Source organism: Ursus maritimus, unplaced genomic scaffold, assembly GCF_017311325.1.
Source record: "Ursus maritimus isolate PB19 unplaced genomic scaffold, ASM1731132v1 scaffold_17, whole genome shotgun sequence".
Taxonomy (NCBI): Eukaryota; Metazoa; Chordata; class Mammalia; order Carnivora; family Ursidae; genus Ursus; species Ursus maritimus.
In genome coordinates this window covers 30,664,571-30,685,915 of record NW_024424119.1, presented here as the reverse complement: position 1 = coordinate 30,685,915, position 21,345 = coordinate 30,664,571, and the positions used below count along the sequence as shown (strand labels likewise).

Here is a 21,345-nt window from a genome sequence, read left to right as displayed (position 1 = left end):
TTAGTGGTAGTTACAGGGAAAATATAACCAGCCCATGTACAGTTAGACATGTGACAGTTTAGCAGGAAAACCTGGGTGTCATAGCTGGGAGCTGAATCAGTGTTCATATTCAAGCCCTTTCAAGAAGATTATCTGCTGGCAAAGAATCCATGTTTACACCTATCCTTCTTCCCACTTTTGAGCCTTTGCTGTAGAGCGAGAGAACCTTGGACAATCTGCTTGCATCACCAAAGTACTGAACAAAAAAGGTACCTAAGCAGAGAGCAGAGAACATAAACTCCAGGAGAAAGCTCAGGCTGCAGAAGGGAGCAAATGGAGTCTCAGTTTAATATGTCAAAGCAGCAGGTGCCTTACTAAACATCCTCAGATTTACTTCCTCAAAAATCAGTATTGGCTAAGAACTGTACTCAAAGTGAACTTCTAGAAAGTTAATCAGAAGGTTAAGAGTGTGGGCCTTGAAATCACATGTTGTGTGTGTGTGCATGCGTGCGTGCGTGTGTGTGTGTGTGTGTGTGTGTGTGTGTATTTGAAGTGCAGCCAAGTCTGGTCCACTATCTTCTGTCCCAGAGTATGGATTCAGACATTCACAGGTAGTCTTTTGTTGTACAGACAAAAGACTAAGTTAAAAAGGCCTCCAGATAATCATTACAAATCAGTAGTCTTTATACGTTTCCAGGTTTCAGCACAAACAAAAAGAGAGAGAGAGAGAGAGAGAAATGAGTAGTTTTTAAACCTCCTTCTACCTTGTCAGTCACTTTTAAGAAACAGTCCGGTTCTTACACATCTTTAGTCATGTTGACCTTAATTCTCATATTTTCCAGAACCCCTGGGGAAATGTTGGTGTAATTTGTGGGCACACTCTCCCTACCTCCATGACTATCTTACCCACTTCCAGCCATCAGTTGAGATTCCTTACGAGGTGACAGGGCTTTTTCACAATTGTAGGAAAGTTTATGATTCCTAAACTGAGTACAACTAAGTAAACAGCATCTCTTCATTTAAGTAAAACTTTTTCTCTGAGCCTATATATCTCACACCAGCCCAGCAGTACAGGACCCTCCTGGGACATTTATGGGAGAGGTCACATGTGACATCACTTCCGTGCAGGGATAGGGCTCAGCACACAGGAAAATTTCAATAAATATGTACTTAACAGATGCTAGTTAAGTAAAATATCTGATTGAACACTTTTAAGGTCTAAGTCTAGTTCATGATATTACAGACCTTTTAAGTGGCTGTATTTGTCATGTCCTAAGGGAACTGTCAATGTGAGCTTAAACATCAAAAAATAGGTGGAAATATAAAACACAATGCTTAAATGAATACCTGCCCCAAATAACAATGACCTTTGGGTGTGCATCCCATGTCTAATGGCTATTTTCCTGTAGATGACAAAGAATTATCCATGATTTACTTCTATTTAGAAACAATTTCTGGCACTGACAAGCCTCTTTTTGGAAGAGATTTTTCAAAAATGTTTATCAGATGAGCTTCTTTAAAACAGTTTTTCTCCAAAGATGATCCACCTGCCAACCGCATTTAGAATCACGNGGGGGGGGGGGGGGGTAACTGTTCAGAGTGTAGACTCCTAATTAACTATCTTCTCCAAATCTAATCTTCAAGGAGCTAGGAATTTCTAACCCTTCTAGTGAGACGTTTTAGAACTGCTGCACAAAGACCTTGAGGGTAAGGAAAGAGAAACAATAATAAAACTATATATATATATATATCGAGAGACAGACAGACAATGGAAAATCAAAGTGTGAGAAACATAAGTACCTTAAAGGTTACAAAACTGGCACTGTAATTATTAAAATAAAATCCACAAGAAACCATAGAATGCTCAAGTTGGTTACCATATTGTTTCCCACCCCCAGCACATACACACACAGACCTTCTCTCCAAAAGGCAGAACCTAAACTTCTTTCAGAGACCCTGATAAAATTGAACACTACCCACTTTCTGATTTTTGCTATGCTAGAGTGAACTGGGGTGAGCACAGACTCCTACACTTAGACGTCCCCAGTTATTAAAATGTTCCAAAGTTGGATTTGACTCAAAGGTCTATTGGGATCTCAGACATTCCTACTAGCACAATAAGAAAAATGTAGAGCCCTTTAGAGAAAGTAGAGAGCCTCAGAAAGCTGTTCAATACTTGCAGGGTCCTAAAGACCCAATCTGGAGTCAGGCTGGTCTCCAGGGAGATGAACCAGTCCACACAATGGCAAAGCACTAACAGAAGGGCCTGGCCTTGGCTTTGCTTTCTCAGTACCTGGGAGCAGCAGCTGCCGAGTGCCCACAAACTTGGCTGGAACTCAAAACCAGAGCTAATAACACTGTACCCTCAGCTGAGCATCAGCCAAGCCTAGGCATTTCCCACCCAAGTGGGAAGATCAGAGCCAGGGATAATTAGGGGTAGTGCTAGTCTAGCATGTGAATCTTTCTTCTCTTTGACTATCTATTACAACATGATTTTTATCCTTATCTTGAAATACCTGATTTTCCTTATTTGTAGTGTGGTGTAAAGTCGTTAAAGAGATAGGGGTTGGGGCAGGTAAGCCCACAAATCCCCAGTGGGTTTGAGCTAGTTGCTACTACCCCTTACACAATACTCTACCTCTTGGGAACAGATGATAAAACCTTATATTTTTTAGGATATGAAACCAACACTCAGGCTGAATCATCAAAAACAAAACAAAACAAAAAACCTGCAAGGTTGATTTTTTTTAAATATTAAGAGATAGTGAGTCTTTTTATACTAGCATAATTCTGCCAAGTATATGAAGACAAATGGGAAATTAAGAGAAACTTGCGTCACACGGAGAAGCAACCTTGGGTTACTTTCATACATTTTCAACAGACGTTCCTCTTTATAGACCACTTAATCATGTCAGCCACAAGAAAAACAAGATATAATTCTCTTTATCAAATTCCTTTCCCTGTTCTGATCCTACATGGAAAATATATTCTCCTTTGTAAGTGGAAGAAGGAAACATGCACTTTCAGGGGAATATAATCATTTGGAAAGGATATATTCTGAATGCCGTAAAAAATTGTGTTTTCATTTCTGGAGTAACTAAGGAATAAATAGATACCTACAAATGTTACAGAAATAAATGTGTGTATTTGCACTTACACATAAGTCTGTACTTTTTCTCTTAACCCCTACTTGATCTGCATAACAAATACAAGTCCCACTGCCTTATTTCATAGGATAATCTTGCTCAAAGTTGGAAGAAACCTTAGTGTTCAATCTGTGTATTTTACAGATCAGCAAAACGGGGCCTAGAAGTTTCAAAGGGATTTCTGCAAGACCACATGGCTACGAAGTCACACTAGAAGGGAGAAGAAAACCCCAACTCCCTGACTTCTGGCCTAGCACTGATTCCAAAGGACCATGAAGTCTTTACGCTCTAAGTCTCCACTGAGATCCCATATAGCTTAGTTTAAGAAGTATAAAGAGTACTTTTATTGCTCCATCTGTAACACATACCAATAGTGTGACAAAGTTAGAAGAAAATCTGCCCTGCTGCTGCTTTTGTAAATGGCACCACTCCCAAATCATTCAGTCCCAAGAAAGCTGATGCTGCTGAAAATCTGTATCTGCAGAAGATGAGCAAAAATCAACGATTTCAGGTTTTAGGGTCATTTGCTCTTTCTGAGAGCTCTTGGCAAATTCCATTCAATTCTGTACAATAAGAGTTTATTAAGCATTATAGCAGAGGTGGCCAAAGCCCTGCCCACAGTCCTTTAGTCCTCACTGTTTTCTTATAAAGTCACTCCCTGCCTGAGGGTTTTCTGAAGCGCAAGAGAGCACTGGCTGCACACAGGGCTGGCCAAAGCGCCCAGGAATCAATGCCCTTGCATTAAACCTCAAACAACGATGCAGCTACCATAGGATGAATACTGCAACTTTCTCCCTCCTTATGGGGAACGCTGAGGCATATTCCAGGCAACCTTCCAGAAGTTTCCAACAGCACTGAACCCCGGGTCTCCACATTGGCACCTGCTCTTCACTGCACCCTCTATTAGTTTCACTCCTTCGCCATTTCCCTGCTCTCTACATGTACTTTCAAATTACTTGCACTCAAATCTTTGTTTTTGAGTCTGTTTCTGGAGGAATCCAACCTAAGACAAGCATATATTCTGAACAAACCATTTTTCTATAAAAGATACCAAGAAATATGAAGGTAAAAAAGATATCGTCCTTGCCCTCCAGAGAGTGTTAAGACTTCTACATACATAACCCCACAGGAAAGACAAGGAAAGACAGTCCTTTGGGAGGAAATTAGAAATATATACAATAAAAATATGTTCACTAATAAAATATTTGCACAATGAAAAGTGGAATTTGCCATTGAGAACTTCACATGAAATTCTCTGCAGCAGGAAAGAGGCAACAGCCTAAGTGGTGACATTACACACATCGAATGAACCACCGAAGTCCTGAGTTCACTTGGAATTAGCGTCAGAGAACTTGCCATTGTCCATACAGTGCAAGCGTGAAGGATCAGTCCAAAAGGAAAACGTTCATATAACCCAGCCTGTTTTTTAGGGGCAAGGAGAGGCATATAAACCCCCAAACTGGTTGGACAAGGTGCACTGGCTATTTTGCATCTCGTGTTTAAAGAATGTCAAAATGATTTGTCTTTTTATTCAGTTCTGTGAAAACAGACTAATTTCTGCAGAAAGCAAAAAAACAGTTGAATTTTGCACATGTCATTAGGTTGACAAGTCAGTCATTTGAGTTTTCACTTGAGCTAGTGGCCGTGCCAAAGTCAGCCGAATGTTCGCGGGTCATGGACAGTGGCAACAGAGAATTCTATAGATAATGCTCCTTCGGTCCAAGACAGTTACTGAACAAAGATGACAGAATAGAGCAAGTTAAATAAAAATACATGAAAAAAACCCTGAGAGCATTCCTGAACTGATAAAATGCTGGCTTTGTCATGGTGCATGCTTCTAGCTGGGTTGTCATGTGAGCTAATGAGTGGTGAGTAGCTACGTGCCGTGTGCTAGGAGCCTTAAAAACTCTATTTAATCCTCAAACAACCTAGTGAAGCAGGCATTATTATTATTATTATCATTATTATTATTATTATTACTACTACCCTTTAATAGACGAGAAAACGGAAACTTGGAGATGTTCAGTAATTTGCTGAAGGTGACACAGCTATTTTGTCAAATCCTCAAATCTAAACCTTTCCCAAAAATACCATGTTCTCTTCCTTTAGAGCTGAAAAGAAAGACACCAAATTTCAGCTTCAAAGTGTTTGTCTTAGGAGATGCTAAAGATGCTTTTAAACAACTGTCAGCTGAGAGGAACTTATATTTTAGTAACATACAGTTGAAATTCTTAGTGAAATAACATGTAGTTCCTGGGAAAATAATGGTTTAAAATACTCCCACCCTTTTTCGGCTAACCAGTATTTTTGTCTATTATCAAAAGAAAATTAATTCCTAAGTTATCTAAATTCCATGTGTATATACAAAATTAATATTCATCTCCAGAAAATCTGAAGATTTTTTTTTCCTCAAGGAAAAGCTGCAGGATTTCATATCAAGTGATTGGCATTCTTTGGGAAGGATGTTGAACACATCAGATTTCATAGAAGGATGAACACCCACACAGAAATGACAGCAGACAATGTAGGAAAAAATTGCCTAAATTGACTCAATTTTAATTGGGCAGATTTAATAAAATCTCCTTCATCAAATCTCTTTAAAAATTTTTTTAGCCCTCCATTCTTCAAGTCTTGTCCTCTAATTTGGAATAAAGTTTTTCTACTTCATATATATTCTCTGCTTTAGTTTGCATCACCCCTCCTCCCCCCAAAAGTGGATCTTGAGACAATGATGTGGGGGCAAGCAGAGTATTGGTGAAATGATCTCAGGAAGCAGGTGGGGGAGTGGGGAAGGGAACAGGGAAGGAAGCAGCGGGAGGGAGCAGGGGTGGGGAATTCGGGGGTGGGGGGAGGAAACCAAGGAAGGGAGGAAAGCCAATAAAGGTATATTAATGAGTAGGTTATTACTACAGACAACTACAGGCATTTTCCCTTGCCGGAGACCTCTCCGAGAGTATATCAGACTCCTTTCAAAATGGTCCCACTGAGGACAGTTCATCCACTATCACTCCTTCTTCACAGGTCAAGGGTCACTGGGAGTATCTCGGCAATCATGGCTACTCAACTTGTTAGGTCTAGCATGCTTCTACAGGTAGAGAATGGCCCCATCCAGAGGACAGACAAGAGAGAAACTGCATGTTTGTTCAGGACTGTATGCTAGAGCCGTTGGGACAGATCTAGGGCAAATGGGCAGGGTACTGCCAGCACCTGCTAAACTGGGTCTATCGGTGTGAACACACAAACTGCTTTATTGGTGTGAACACACAAACTGCTTTATTTAGTTCTCAAACTTTACTGCACATAAGAATGACCTGAAAAACGGAGAAAAATGTGTCTCTTTCACCTCTCTCCCCCATTCTGATTAAGATCAGTGGCTGGGTTCAGGAATCTGAATTTTAACTAGCACTCCAATCAGTTCAAAGCAGGGGGTCCTCAGGCCACACTGTGAAGATACTGCCCTAGTGAGGCCATCCCCATGTCAGCTAATCCGTGTCTCAGAGAGAAAAGTCTCTAACTTGGCTCTAGATGGACTTTACTTTCCTATGTCCCATTTTTTCAAATATAAGAATATAATGAGCATATGCATAGGTTAGCACTTCACAGGTCTAACTCTGGAAAGCCACTTTAAATATGGATACATCCAAGTGACCATGGGTCAGCAGCACAATGTTCCGATGCCCTTCCGTTAGAGAGACCGTACTTTTCCGACACACGACACGATGAGCAGGAGTGAACCCATGAGGAAAACAGGGTGCAAGAGTTGACATAGGGACAGAAAACAAAGTCACTGTACTTACATATGCTGCTCAGGTATCTTAGGGAAAAACTGTCTTCAAACCTCTACTACAGGAAACCAGCATCTAAACCAGTACTGCTCGGGGAAACTTCAAAGAGAGACCAATGGTTGCGACTGTCTTTTTCAAAGTTTCCTGGGTTACAGTAAAGGGTGATACAGTAATTCTAAAGGACATTTTCTACACTCAGAAGTTTTGCAACACTGCAGTCCCTTTCACATTTTTCTAATCTATTACGTATTAGGGAGCGTGGGCACTCTGGGCCCGAGGGCTATGACACCTGTTGGTCACTAAGGAGGCTAGTCTGGGGAGAGAGGGTGTCTATTGTAAATAGTGAAAACCTGAGCTCATGGCTCCTCTTTGCGGCACTAGGATCTCATCAACTTCCCTGCCATTTCATATCACCAGGGGAGGCATAAACTTAAAATATCCAGAAGCACTCTTGTTTCCCAAAACCCTGAGGATAAACTGCTTACTGTGGCCTGCAAGGTATCTCTCCACCTGGCCTCTGCCTACCTCACCAGTCTCCTGTCACTACTTCCTGTCTTATTCTCTAAGCTCTAGCCTTAATAAAACTCTCGCAGCTCTTCACATTTTTGGTACCTTCTCAGGTCTTGGCCCATGCCAAGCTGCCCCTCCCTCCCGGAGCACTCCTCCCACGAGCCTACTCCTTCACTTGAGTACTGCCTCACTAGTCTTTAGGTATTGGTGTAAAAGGATCTTCCTCTGGGATGTTTTCTTGACCCCTTCCAAAGGTGAGTCAGGGCATTTACAGAATCTTTGTAGGCTTTGGGCTCTACTATTCCTGAAGGCTCCTCCTCATATTGTAGTAAGTATATTAAGATAGACCACATTATACATTATATAATTGTTCTTGTATAAAAATTATTTCCAAATGTTTATAGCTTCTGCGTTTGAAATCATTTGGCTGTGAATAACTAATTTGCTATTGATTATGACAGGGTCAAGAGTTACAGGTCTGGTTGCCAACTCAGTAAATAACCAGCTGTGTGATCTCAGACAAGTCACTTAACCTCTCTGAATCTCAGTTATCTTATCTGAAACAAGGGACATTTGCATAAGTGATCTTAATCCCTGTTTTGCACTAAAGGTTTATACCTTTATCATCAACCATGGGGAGAGATGTTGTAGGTCGTGGTGCATGGGGGTGGGAATGGGGCTTATATTTATTCCACTGATAAAACATGCACGAAAGAGCCTGAGAACCACGGGTGGACACTCTGGCCAGAACTCCCAGTTGAGTAGAAAAAAACAGTTCCATTAATATATGTGTAGAAAAGACAGTTTTAAAACTGAAAATAAGATCATTATTTTATATAGTGAACAATTCCATATATCAACCTATAACCACAAGGAAGAAATTCAGAGCACTCGAAGATATTTTCCTAAACAAGACCAATAATTAAAGCATGATTATAATTATTTATAGTTATGCCCCCTAAGGCTTGGTGTTGGTGAAATCCACGTAGTATATGTTATAAAAAATAATCAAGTGTTAGAAAAAGCAACTCTCACTATTGTTTCAATTAATTCCACTCTGAGAAATGATGTGAGACTTTGGACTTTTTGTGAATATAAGGAATTTTCAAATTACAGAAGAAGTAGTAACCAGTTTCTATCTTTGTATAAAGAATTCTGTACTTTACACTACACATATTAATAACTTAGTGTAATCTTAAAAAGCAGTTATTTCATTTTTTCTGATGGAAAAAGTAAGTAGGTTCCATGCAAAAAAATATACATTTAATCCCAATGCCCAGAAATGAACACGGTTTTTTATGCATACCTCTTTTTTTTTCCTGGGCATACAGTTATATAGGTACCCACACATATTTCCAGAAGGGCATCGTATTTTACATCTGGTCTGCAGTATCTGAATAGAGAGATTATCTGGCTGGAAGCTGCACTGTCTATTGCCATGACCCTACCACACCTGACATGTCTGAGAATTTGGTGAGGCTGACAGTCCCCCAAACCATGAATTAATCTGCATGGAGAAAATGGAAGGCAAGTTAGGGTTGAGGAGACGGGTGTGCCTGCCGTAGGTATTGGTCCTTCCACAAGTACATGGATTCACATCTGAGTCCGGTGAACAGAAGGGCTGTAGCCCAAAACGTAAGACCCAGCAGCAGCCCACTAATGCTCAGGTGCTGAAATGAGATGGTGAGTTTGAGAGCAGGGCTCCTTCCCACCCTCAGTGTAGAGAACATAACAGTGGCTCAGATATCAGCATCCCCAGTGTGAACCATGTTAACAATGGCAGGGTGAGGCACCTGTATGTGGCTTCTTTGCTTAAGGAAATGGATACGCACCGGCCGGAGTGGATGTAAATTCTCTAGTTCTCTGGGTAACAAGAGCCAAAGGCTGCTTCGTGAGTGCGGTTGGTAGCGAAGACTGGGGCTGCTGGAATCCGTGGTTACCAGCTGTGAGCACCAGACAGTGCGATTTTGGTTCTTACTGATAATGTCACTGTCGTCTACACTCACAGTCTGGTGAAGCCCACGTAGACTCTGATTGTATACTGTTTTGAACCTACACCCCTCTCACTCATCTTCTTATCTAATCTGAATATTTCTTCATGGCATTAAATATATTTCTACAATATCATTTTTAGGGATGCAGTGTTGTACTTTCTGAATGGACAAAAATTTTTAAATCCCCCTATAAGTTTAATAGTAGGGGCTTTCCTTTTCCACCATGCACAATTTTAATGGTAAATCATCTTGCACAAAATCTGTCACATCCATGATTATTTCTATAGCACAGATTAAGAGTGCTTTTGGGGGGGTCACAAGGGGAATACAAAGTCTTGAAGATCTAGTGCACGGTGCCAAGCTGCTCTCCCTACAGACTGCTATTTTCTACTTCCTCCTTCTATAAGTGAGTATTCCTATAAATTATATTTTTATATGTGAGATAGGATCATCTTGCATTCTGATCTAAGTCAAACCACTGTAAATCAGGGACCATCTGTAATACTCTTCAAGCTCTGAAAGAATGGCATATTGTAGAAAGGGAAATTCACATTTCAACATTGCTGCATGTTTGAATTCTGGACTCTGAATTTATCAAATAGAACTAACCATGTTAGTTCTCCACTGTAGAAGATTCACTTCTTCTATCTGACTATGAGACCAATCATTATGCCTACATAGATGCAGTGGAAGGAACATAAGGTAAAGTAATGTTAAATTAAAATCCCAACCTTAGGGCGCCCGGGTGGCTCAGTCGTTAAGCGTCTGCCTTCGGCTCAGGTCATGATCCCGGCATTCTGGGATCGAGTCCCGCATCGGGCTCCCTGATCAGAGGGAAGCCTGCTTCTCCCTCTCCCAACCCCCTGCTTGTGTTCCCTCTCTTGCTGCCTCTCTCTCTGTCAAATAAATAAAAATCTTAAAAAAAAAAACAACAACTCAACTTTAACACCTATTGGCAATGTGGCCTTGAGCAAGCCAATTAACTTCTCTGTACCTCAGTTTCTTCATTTGAAATTTAAAATGTGAAGACATATCCCTATTGCATAGGGTCGATATTATCCTATTGATATTATCAGTACTCAATTCTCTAATAGAATATACCATGCAAACGTCAAATATGGTGTGTAGTTAATGGTATCATAACAGTATTTTCATATTTAAAAAAATCTGAAATCTGTATAACTTAGATGCTGAGATATATAGAGAGTTGTGTATTTCATTAGAATGCTAACAAGAGCAAAGTGGCTCTCATTCTGACCGCATCCCTGCCCTATTCAAAATCCTTCCATGATATTTTATAGTTACTAGCATTACCATTTTTAGATCACCAGTGAGACTGCACATCTTTTCTTACACTTATTAGAGATTTGTATTTTCCCCCAGGGTCAGGTTGGGCATTTTACTATCTTTGAAAGGGCAGGTGAGTGAAGGAGTAGAACCAGTAGGGAAAACAGGAGGAGCGTATGGTGGGAGTGATTTCAGATAGAAGGGACTGGAAGGGTCCCAGGCGCAGCTCCTAGTCTTTCCCTTGGAGTCCAACCATCTGATTCCCCCCAGAACCATATCTCCTCCTCTCTTGATCTTTTGTCCTCTGGAGCCAGATCTAGTTTCTTAGTTCTAACTTCCCTTCCCCGAAGGTAATTTATTTTAATGGGGCCCATGATCCCCAAACATCCAATTTGAAACTCAATGCTGTAGAACTGAGGAACCCTCATTCAGTTGGAAGAGCACCTGAGGACAAAGATGAAGGGTGATGGCAACCATATCTTCTCTTTAAAATCAACACTGGTATTTTGATACTGTGAAAAATAAGAGATACCTAAATGTTGGCATTGTCCTTTTGTTCCATACGGCAAACACTAGTCAAAGTGGTGATTACATAAGAAAAAGTACAGGAAAGTACTTTGTAACTTATATTTGTCATTGCAATTTAAAAGACCAACAGATTTTTCATTGCTTTGTTTGAAACCTTATCCAGTAATATCTAAAAATATAGCCCAGCAATGTTGCACATCTGGGGGTTAAACTGCCATATTAAACCCTCTAAGGGTCAGGGTGTCTGTGTGTGTGTATGGTTAGCTTTGCTTTTCATCTTTGTTGGTTTTGTATGTGTTTTACATTAGATAGGAGCTATTAACTTTTAATTATTTTTATGCTAGTGTCTATTAACCACTTACTACTTGGCAAGTACTTTCAGGTGCATTACCTCATATATTTCTCAAATAAATGCCCAAGAAGAAGTTTTTTTGTTTTTTTGTTTTCATTTCACAGGTAAAGCAACTGAGGTCCAAAGAAGCTGTCCGAGGCTACAGCAGCAGTAAATGGCAGAGCTGAGATACAAACCCACTGCCTTTCATATCGACTTACTTTCTCTTTGTACCCCACCTAGGCCTAAGGATAAGATTTTGATACTTTCTCCTTGGCAAGTTCTAGACGAGACTTAAATACAAAAATCTTAGTTGCAATCTGAGTCTCTGGAACAAGGGGGTCAGATCTGCTAAATCTTAGCACCTGCAGGTAAAGAGACGAAAGCAAGGCCAAGACTCACTCTTAAGTTCAAGGCACACAAAAGGAGAGAGGCCTAGAAACAGCACTCATCGTCCCAAAATGATAATGAGCAATGCCTTCACTTCCGGCCCCAGAGAAGAAAGACACTCAGAACGATCAAGTTCTTGAAGAACTTCATGAGATTATTTATCTTCAGGCTGGCATTTATAACAGTCACCTGGTAGGTTCCAGCTGAGAAAAATGAGTTGTCAAAACAGGCAATAAAAATCGCAAGTACAAGCAACCATCAAAAAGATAAAACTGTCACATCTGTACATATCAAGCAACAATTGCATTCATTATGTCCAAACTCCTGGTACTTAATATTGTCTGCCGAGGAAGCTAAGCTCCACTTAGAGTTTTGCTGTTAGCATGAATATATTTGAAAGAGACTTGACTGTTTGAGTTATTCATGATTTTACAGAGAATGCAATGAAACTGTCTTGAGAAGAATCCACTGGTATCAGGAAAGATTTGTCAAGAGGGATAGCTCAGACCCAAAATATCTCCATATTTTGAAAAAGTACATTGATTGATTGGGGGGAAGCATGAGAGATCTTAGCACATGTCCTTATTTTTAGAGAAAAAATTATACTTCTGTCACCAATTTGAGTGTGTTTTCCCCTCAGGGAAGTCCTCTTTTGTTGATCCTCAAGTGGGAGAGGTGTTGCTGAAATGACAAGAGAGAAAATGGGAGGGAAGGAAAGCAGGAAGACAGGAGAGGGGGTCCGAAATATATTGAGAGACCAAGAGAGAGGAGGAGGTAAGGAAGGAGGAAGACAAGAAAGGGAAAAAAAAGGACTAAGGATGAAAATCGCACAGCGAATATTTGATTATTTTGATCACTATTTTTTACTTCTTAGGTAGTTTGTGGTAAGTACCTTTATCCTCACCACAAATTCATATTATTGATTTCAAGGAGTAAAAATGAGGATGCAAAAGTAGATGTCCCCATGTTCACTTAAAAGTTGTTAATTTCCTGCTCTTCCTGCTGCCTCTTTCTTCAGCTTTTGTCTAGTTCAGCATTCGCTGTTTCTCACTCACTCCAGTAGAACCAGATCTGGTAAGAGCTGAAAGCTGTGGGTTAGAAATTTTGTCGTGGACCATCTTGAATTTTAGTAATTCTGGATTTCACTCTTGGTGATAGGAAAGTTTATATTCTCGCCCTTAAAAATCACTATTCACTTGTCAGTGACATTGAAGAGGCTCTGGCCAGCGTGGCAAGTACACTTTAAGGATTAGCAGACACGGGGAGATGTCCAAAAGAGACATTTTCCTGAATTATCTAACACTCAAGGGCTTGGTTTCTGGAAGCACCTGTGTTGCCCATTACAAATCATGCTTCTCAATGCACTTGGCTGCCCTCTCACTGTTGATCCCCTCTCTTTCAGCCCATTATCTTCTATATGTACTCTCCTCATCTACAAACTTTGTTCTCTCTCCAGTGACATCTTAGTTCCTATTTGGTAACAGCAAGGGATTACTCAGAGCAATGCTCTCCTGACTCTTTACCACCATGAGACCTTCCGCGCTGCATGCTGCTTGGTCAGGGCATTTCTCTACTTCCAGTTCAGCATTCTGTATGGGTCCCAGGCAGCCTCTTCCTTGGTCATCACTTTTGAATTTTTAGAAGCTGACTGGTATGTACTCACCTCACCAACTGCCACAAGTAAAACATCTCCCGATTAAAATTCTCTGTTCACATAGTTAAAATACCACCAAGAAAATGTACATCGGTGCTCCACTATGCACACTACGTGCTCGCATTTCCATCCTCCATCCCCCACACACGTGAAGCATGGCCCAGCAATCCTGGCTCTAAGAAATACTTGATGAGATTCAAGTTACAGAAGCCTGGTTAGCATGTAGAGTATGCAAAAAGGGCAAAACACATAATGCCATGGGGGGAGGAATAGGCACTAAGTAAGTGTTTAGTGAATGTACACATTCATGGAACAAAGAGAAATGAAAACATTCCACTGCGAACATCTACAAGCAATGGCTTGCCTGTATTTTTATTCTTTTCATTCATAAATGAGCTGAATTGAAAAGGGTACTGAAAATAAGAGTGGTAACCCAATAAACTGATGATATAGTGGACCCGGACTGGTGTAGAGAAAGGGGTACATGTCCAACTCAGTAACAAGGTTTGGGTTTTCATGTCCATGGGGACAGGATGTGAGGACTGGAGTATAAAAGCCTTGCTTTTCACTCAGAGAAAGAATGTTCTCTATAAATCCACCTGCTGGCATAGGAAGACTACAAGGAAGGTGAACTTCAGCTAATTATACTTTGGTATTGCCAAGTTTCGGTTCTGAATAGAGAAGCCTAAACCCAAGAGAAACATACATGCAAAAGCCCTCCTAAGAGATACTCTTAAAATCTAAGGCGCACGTGAATCCTATAGAAGAAGCAAGCTCTGCTAAACAATGAGCCAAAAAATTACAAAAATAAACAAGTAAACAATCCACCATGAACTAGAGATGGCAGATACAACATACAGGAGGATTAGAATACCAAGAATTTCAGAAAACAGAATAATCTGAAAGAATATAAAAAACGAAAATGTAAGCATGGGGACACTATACAAATAGGCAGATTTTTGCACATAGAACTTCTAGAAATTAAAAAACAAGAGGGTTAAGAGACATGGAATACAGAAAGACAGAAGATTGTACATATTGAATAGAGAAAGAGAACATAGAGCACAGAGGAGCGAGAATATTTGCAGATATGATGCCTGAGACTTTTACGGAATTGATACAAACATGACTTTTCATACCCAAGATATAAAATAAGTTCTAGGCAATATAAAGTTCACACCTAGACATATACGAAATTACAGACCATCAAAGGAAAGAGAAAACTGTCAAAGCTACTGGACAGAATGTGGATTACCTATCAAGAACAGTAATAAAAGTCTTCACAGAGGGAAATGGATTAACACTTTGGAAATTCTGAGGGTGGAGAACAAACTGTTCAATTCAGAATTCACCTTTCCAGATTAATTATAATATAAAGACTATTTCAGGTAAATATTACAAATGCTTACAATTCACTAGACCCATGCTGAAAGTTCCATGAGGAAATTAAACCCAGAAGGAAGGAGAGGAATAAAGGGAGGAATGGTGAGCAAAGAAAATGAATATGTGGGTAAATTCAAAGGAGTCAGGATTGAAACATTAGTGAAAAAATTTAAGGAAGACAAAAAATCAAGAATGACACCCAAGATCTCAAAGTGACTTAAGAACATCATTGTTTAAGAGAAGCAAATAGCTATTGGTTAATCTTATTGTTTGTTATGTTTATACATTTAAAAGAGGAAGCTTTAAAAGAATAGGAGTCAGTCAGAGAAAGATAAATACCATATGATTTTACTTATATCTGGAATTTAAGAAACAAAAGAGATGAACATAGGGAAAAAAACAGTAACAGGTAAACCATAAGATAGACTTAACTCTAGAGAACAAACTGAGGGTTGCTGGAGGGGAGGTGGCTGGGGTTGAGTTAAAAGGGTGATGGGTATTAAGAAGGGCACTCGTGAGCACTGGGTATTGTATGTAAGTGATGAATCACTGAATTCCCCTCCTGAAACTAATATTACACTGTATGTTAACTAACTGGAATTTACATAAAAACTTGAAACAAACAAAATAAATAGAATCTATAATTTACAACATAAAGGGGGGGTTAAAACAAATGAAGTAATCTCCTCTAGAAGGCAGAGAACGGGAAAAAAATAAGAAAAAAGGATGAAAGTCCATATTTATAACTTAGTGCAGGAACACCTGATATATTCTCTTTAAAGTCAGCAATGAGGCATGGATGTCTTTTACTTCTGCCTCTATCCAACATTACATTGGAGGTCTTAACCAAAGCCAAAAAACTAGAAAAAGTCATAATAATCAGAAAGGAAGAAACAAATCTGCTACTAATTGCAGATGATATGACTATCTGAAAAAAAATCTAATACACAGACACACTCCTAAAACAAAGAGTTTAACGAAGTTTCCTAGAGTAAACAGATACAAAAATACCAATATTGTTCTTATACTGAAGCAAACAACTGGAAAATGTAATCATGCCCCAGCAATTCCACTGCTAGGAGTCAATCCAAGGGAAGCTCTTGCACACATGGACATGGAGACCGAAAAAAAGAACGTTTTCCGCAAAAGAAAGTTGCAAGAGTAAAATAAGTGTTAAGAAAACAACAACAACAACAACCACCACCACCACCAAGCAAACTGTTCCTCACTAGGTGTATTCACACAATGAGATAAAATGCAACAATTTAAAAGGAATGCATTGCTGATCCGGATAAATTTCAGATGATCTGGGTAAATTTCAGAAACAGAATGCTGAATGAAAAGGCAAGTTGCAAAAGGAAAGTTCAATATGGTATCATTTATGTAAAATCTCCCTAAGATATGAATTATGAACATGTGGACATGTAGGGAAAATATGAAAATATGAATGAGAATCATACAGGGGAGTAAAGCCTCCAATTTCACAGATACAGTTCCTTCCAGGTCCAGGACAGGAGGACTTCTGCCATATTTGTAATGTTTTATTTTCCTTGAAAAAATACTTGAAGCACCTATGGCAAAATTTTAAGATTTGGTTTTGATGGTGGGTGCAGGGGTATCTGTTCTATTTTCTCTGTTTGAATTATTTCATAATTAAGAAGCAATAGTGAAAAGATATTCACTGATCAAATTGATATTTTAACCAAGTTATTTTTGACCAAGTTTTTGGATATTCCCATTTTAATACCTGGCATAATGTAGGTAAACAGTAAGTGTGTTTTTGTTTTGTTTTGTTCCTCCACCCCCAATTGGATTTCATTCAAAGTTTTGTTGCCCAACTCAGAAGAAATATTTAAAAGTTTTTTTTCTTAATTAAAAAAACTTGGGGTTGCCTGGGTGGCTCAGTCAGTTAAGCATCCGACTCTTGATTTCGGCTCACATCATGATCTCAGGGTCCTAAGATCAAGCCAGGCCTCAGGCTCCCCACTGGGCGTGGAGCCTACTTAAGATTCTCTCTTTTCCTTTCCCTCTGCCCCTCCCCGCCCAATTTTTTCTTTCTTTCTTTCTTTCTTTCTTTCTTTCTTTCTTTCTTTCTTTCTTTCTTTCTTTCTTTCTTTCTCTTTCTTTTTTACCTTTTGACCCCCTTTACCTATTTTTCCCACTCCCACCAACAACTAACCTGTTATATCTATGAACTTAGTGGGTTTTTTTCTTTAATTTCACGTGTAAGAGAGATCATACAGTATTTGTCTTCTCTGACTTATTTCACTTAGCATAATGCCCTTAAGTTCTGTCTATATTGTCATATATTGCAAGATTTCATTCTTTATAGCTGAATATTCCATTGTGTGTACACTCCACAATTTCTCTATCCATTCATCCACGGATGGACACTTGGGTTGTTATCATATTGTGGGTATTGTAAATAATGCGACAGTGTTTGACAGATGAAATACAGCAGAATCATGAAAGCCACCTTGAAATAGACCTCCTCCCCTCTCAATTTCTACTTTATTTTACTTTACTTCCTCTTTTTCCTTCTCCTGCCTATATCTGAGAGAAGTCACTGATGTATCTTTTTTTTTTAAAATGTTTTAATTTAAATTCCAGTTCGTTAACGGACAGTGCAATACTAGGAAGTGCACTTGTGATGAGCACCAGGTGTTGTAAGTGTTGAATCATTAAATTGTACACCTGATGTACCTTTAACTTCCATGCAAAATAAAATTGACAATGCATTAAGAAAAAGAATAAACTACCTTTCCTCTCCCAGATTTTTATATTTATATTTATATTTGTTCCAGGTTAAGGCACAGAAAGATTGATTTATGTCTCTTTCTGCTTGCTCTACCAGTCAGCTCATCGTTCATATGTTAGAGAGCTGAAAATCTTCAGAGATAGACCTTCCAGCAATAAATTAAACCTCTTACTTTGAGGTTTGGCTCCTGTTCGATTTTCAGGAAAATTTAAAATAAAATTGCTACCAGGAGGATAAAGATAATGACAGATGACTTATTCTCTAATTTCCCCAGCTTACTTTACAAATTTATTTTTCTTACAACAAAAGAAAAAGGATTTTAACGTTGAAAGACAGATACGGTGCCACAGGCTTCTCCCCTCTTCCCCATGAGCAGCATGAGAAAGGACTCTTTTGCCCTCATTATACTTTCGATATGAACAATAGTAACTAGAACCCATGATATACATAAGGTATAGTTATTGTCTGAATGGAGTTATTCTTGGCCTTAGAAGCAAGAATAAAGGAAGTTAAAGGAAGAGTATTAGGTACAACAAGTTAAAGGGTCAAGTTAAAGGAAGAGTATTAAGAAATATGTGTTTCTGTTGAGAGATGAGTTCTTCATTTACCCTTTCAGAGATTCAACATAGTTTGAGTCTATACGTATCCTGACTTTTATTAACATCTCTGTCCCAGGTTAATGTGCTATTTCCACCTAATTCTGCAATACAAACAGGTTCACACATATCACCAGAAAATAAATCAAGTAATACTTGTTCATCTAAACTACCAAAGGATGTCTGTAAGGTGAAACTCAAGGATCAGCCAAAAATATATTTGGTCAAAAATCAGAATGCTCAAAATCACCCAACAGACTATATAGATAGCTAAGGTTACTTCAAGAGGTAGAAGATAAAAATATTGTTGCGCTGATCCATAGAGGTGTTTAAACACTTAGGTACTGAAAGTACATTTTTGCTAATATAATTAGTGGTTCACCTCAACTGTTGACTGTTTTCACATAGGTAATTAAGTGGACCAACATGCACGTTCCTCCCACATTCAGCCAAAAAGTTCCCATAACAAGAACATGCTACAGCTGGTCCTGGGACATCTTATTTTGAGACGGCCTGGAGTAGCTAGCTTTTTCTTTTTTTGCGTCAGATCATTCCAGACTTCCTAAAATTTCTATGTCTTTGTCTCCTCTATAGCAAACGTTATAGAGAGGGAGATACAGTGGGGAAGGGGTGTAAGAAGTTTAACCAAGAAGATGCTGGAGAAGCGTTTGTTGGTACAAACTTGGAGCAACTCAACAAAATCATTAATGACCAAAAGAAATTGCACATTACACAAGCTCTCAATACCCCACTAAAGAAAAATACCCCGTGGAAATAGTCCATTCTAAGATTTTTTTTTCTTTATTTGGGCTGCAAGGCAAAAGTCCATCAACTAACATCATCTGTAAACCAACTGGTTTGTTGATTCCTGAAACATGATACTTATTTTTAAAAAACAACCTAAAATGCTGCATTCATAATTAATACACTCAAGTCACCACTGAAAATAAAAAGAATATAATAAAACACAATTATTCTGTACCCCATAGATGAACCTTCTCATTCTATGGCTTCCCATTCAAGGAACATTTTGCATAATTTATTCTCTACCAATATTTGTGCTATCAAAATTTGTCAAATAACTCTACATTATAATCCAAGTTCTCAGCATCAAAACTACTATTATTCCAATTTGTCCGTAAAGGCAAACGCACATACCTCAACAAATATAAAACACGGGATGATGGAATAACTTCGCTGAGTGTTGTTTCCTACAGCCATTTCTTACACCATGTAGCAAGGCTGCAGCGTCTCCAACTGTCTCCAGGCTGAAACAGAAATAGGTAACCTGGTGTAAGAACCACATGTTTAGCAGTCCCTTGGGTCTTTATGTAAAAATATCAGCTGCTCTCCCGGTAAACAAGCTGTGGACAAACAATGCAAATAGTGATTTGTACAGTAGAGTCGGAGTAGTCATCATTCTAGGGAAAAGAAATGTAAATACTAGCCGTGAACAGTCTGAGAGTCTAAAGGACAGGTAGGGAGCCCCCCGTGCACAAAGCTACGGTGTAATTGTGTGGAATTGCGCGGTGCTTTACCCCAGCAGGCTGCTCCCATGCCACGATAGGCAGTTTCTGCCACAACACTTTGTTGTTGTCCATCCTTCACGGATCTCCTCCGTCTGCGCCTGATTCTTTTGTTTGTCTGTTTGTTTGTTTCTGTCCTTCCTCTGCCTTGGAGGGGACATTGAGTATTGAGGCACTAATCCCAGCTTCTTTTCCCTGCCTACTCTTGCCCTTGCTCCCTTGACTACACAGCTATTAACTATTTTGGAATAATACATCATTGATCCCTCTCACTGAGTTCCCTCAGCCCTGTGTGTGTGTGTGTGTGTGTGTGTGTGGTCCTAAACACAAAACACTGACACCATAATAAAACCTCTTATTTTACAAGAATGGAGTAGCTAGGCAACAGTGGATTATTTTAAGTATCTGTTAGAATATCTTTCCAACTTTGAACCGAAAATACTCCTGCATTAGATTTTTTGTTGAAGAAAAATCAAAATTAAGCAAACAACCAAGTAGAGGTTTTAGACTTTGATAAAACTTCCAAGGCCAGATGAAAAGAATTTTCCACTACACCTTTTATTCTCTATCCAAAGCAACACTTAATGTGTTTCCGGTATCTGCTCTTTTTATTGTTTTTTGTCTCTTCTGCTTCCGTGGCATCCTTCCTCATAGTTGGTACAGGCGGTGGTATGAAAAGAGACAGAGGGGCTGGCAGTCCATGTAAAGGGCTGACTGCACTTTTCTTAAAGGTCAGGAAGTAATGGTTTTTTAACTTAATTCTAGCTTTAAGTCCTCTTTACCTTTTCTAGAATGAAGCTTTACAAAACATTTCCTTCTTTTTTTCAGATACCAATTTCTCACTTCATTAAAACTTTTTCTGATGAAACTTAACATTAATGCATGGTATTAAGTCCACACCAATCACAGTGTTTGAATTATTTAAGTTTTAGGCAACTTAATTTTTTCAATTAAAATTGGATCTTATCGGTTATAAAATAATACCCATTAATAAATCCATTTCTCCATTTTATTTTGGGATTTAGGAAGAATTATTTATTTATTTTTTTGCAATAAGAAAAGAATCCATATGTTAGGGACACATTGAGCTGATCCGGCAACCACTTCTTCTTTACATTTTACCCTCACTTAACCAAAATACCTGAGAATTTACTTATCAGTGTTTATGACTTAGAGTCTTTCTGTTTGCACCAACTAAATACAGTGCCATATATCTGAAAAGAAAATTAACTTTTAATCACCTCAAGGTAAGCCTGGGCACCAGAAAAAGCAAAGGCATCAGCACCTAGTATTTTAGATGGTTTCTCCAGATGATTAAGAAAAAATAACAATGAAATGTAGACTATAAGACAAGCTTTGGGGTATTATATAAAATTCTCCTTTATCTTCACTCTTCTGGCCCCAAATACAATCCAGTTTTTTACATGCATACAGAGATATTATACAAACATGCAATATAATCATTAACTATATTGAGG

The 21,345-nt window shown here is 39.0% G+C and overlaps 1 protein-coding gene across 1 annotated transcript in view; it reads right to left on the bottom strand.

Annotated features, from left to right (window-relative positions):
* The window catches only part of PLPPR1 (phospholipid phosphatase related 1), a 113,624-nt gene extending 94,062 nt beyond the window's left edge, over positions 1–19,562 (bottom strand). Inside the window, exon 1 of the mRNA XM_008707888.1 lies at positions 19,500–19,562. Coding sequence (XP_008706110.1) covers positions 19,500–19,562 — 63 coding nt within the window. The remainder of the gene's footprint in view (positions 1–19,499) is intronic.
* Between the last annotated feature and the right edge of the window lie 1,783 nt (positions 19,563–21,345).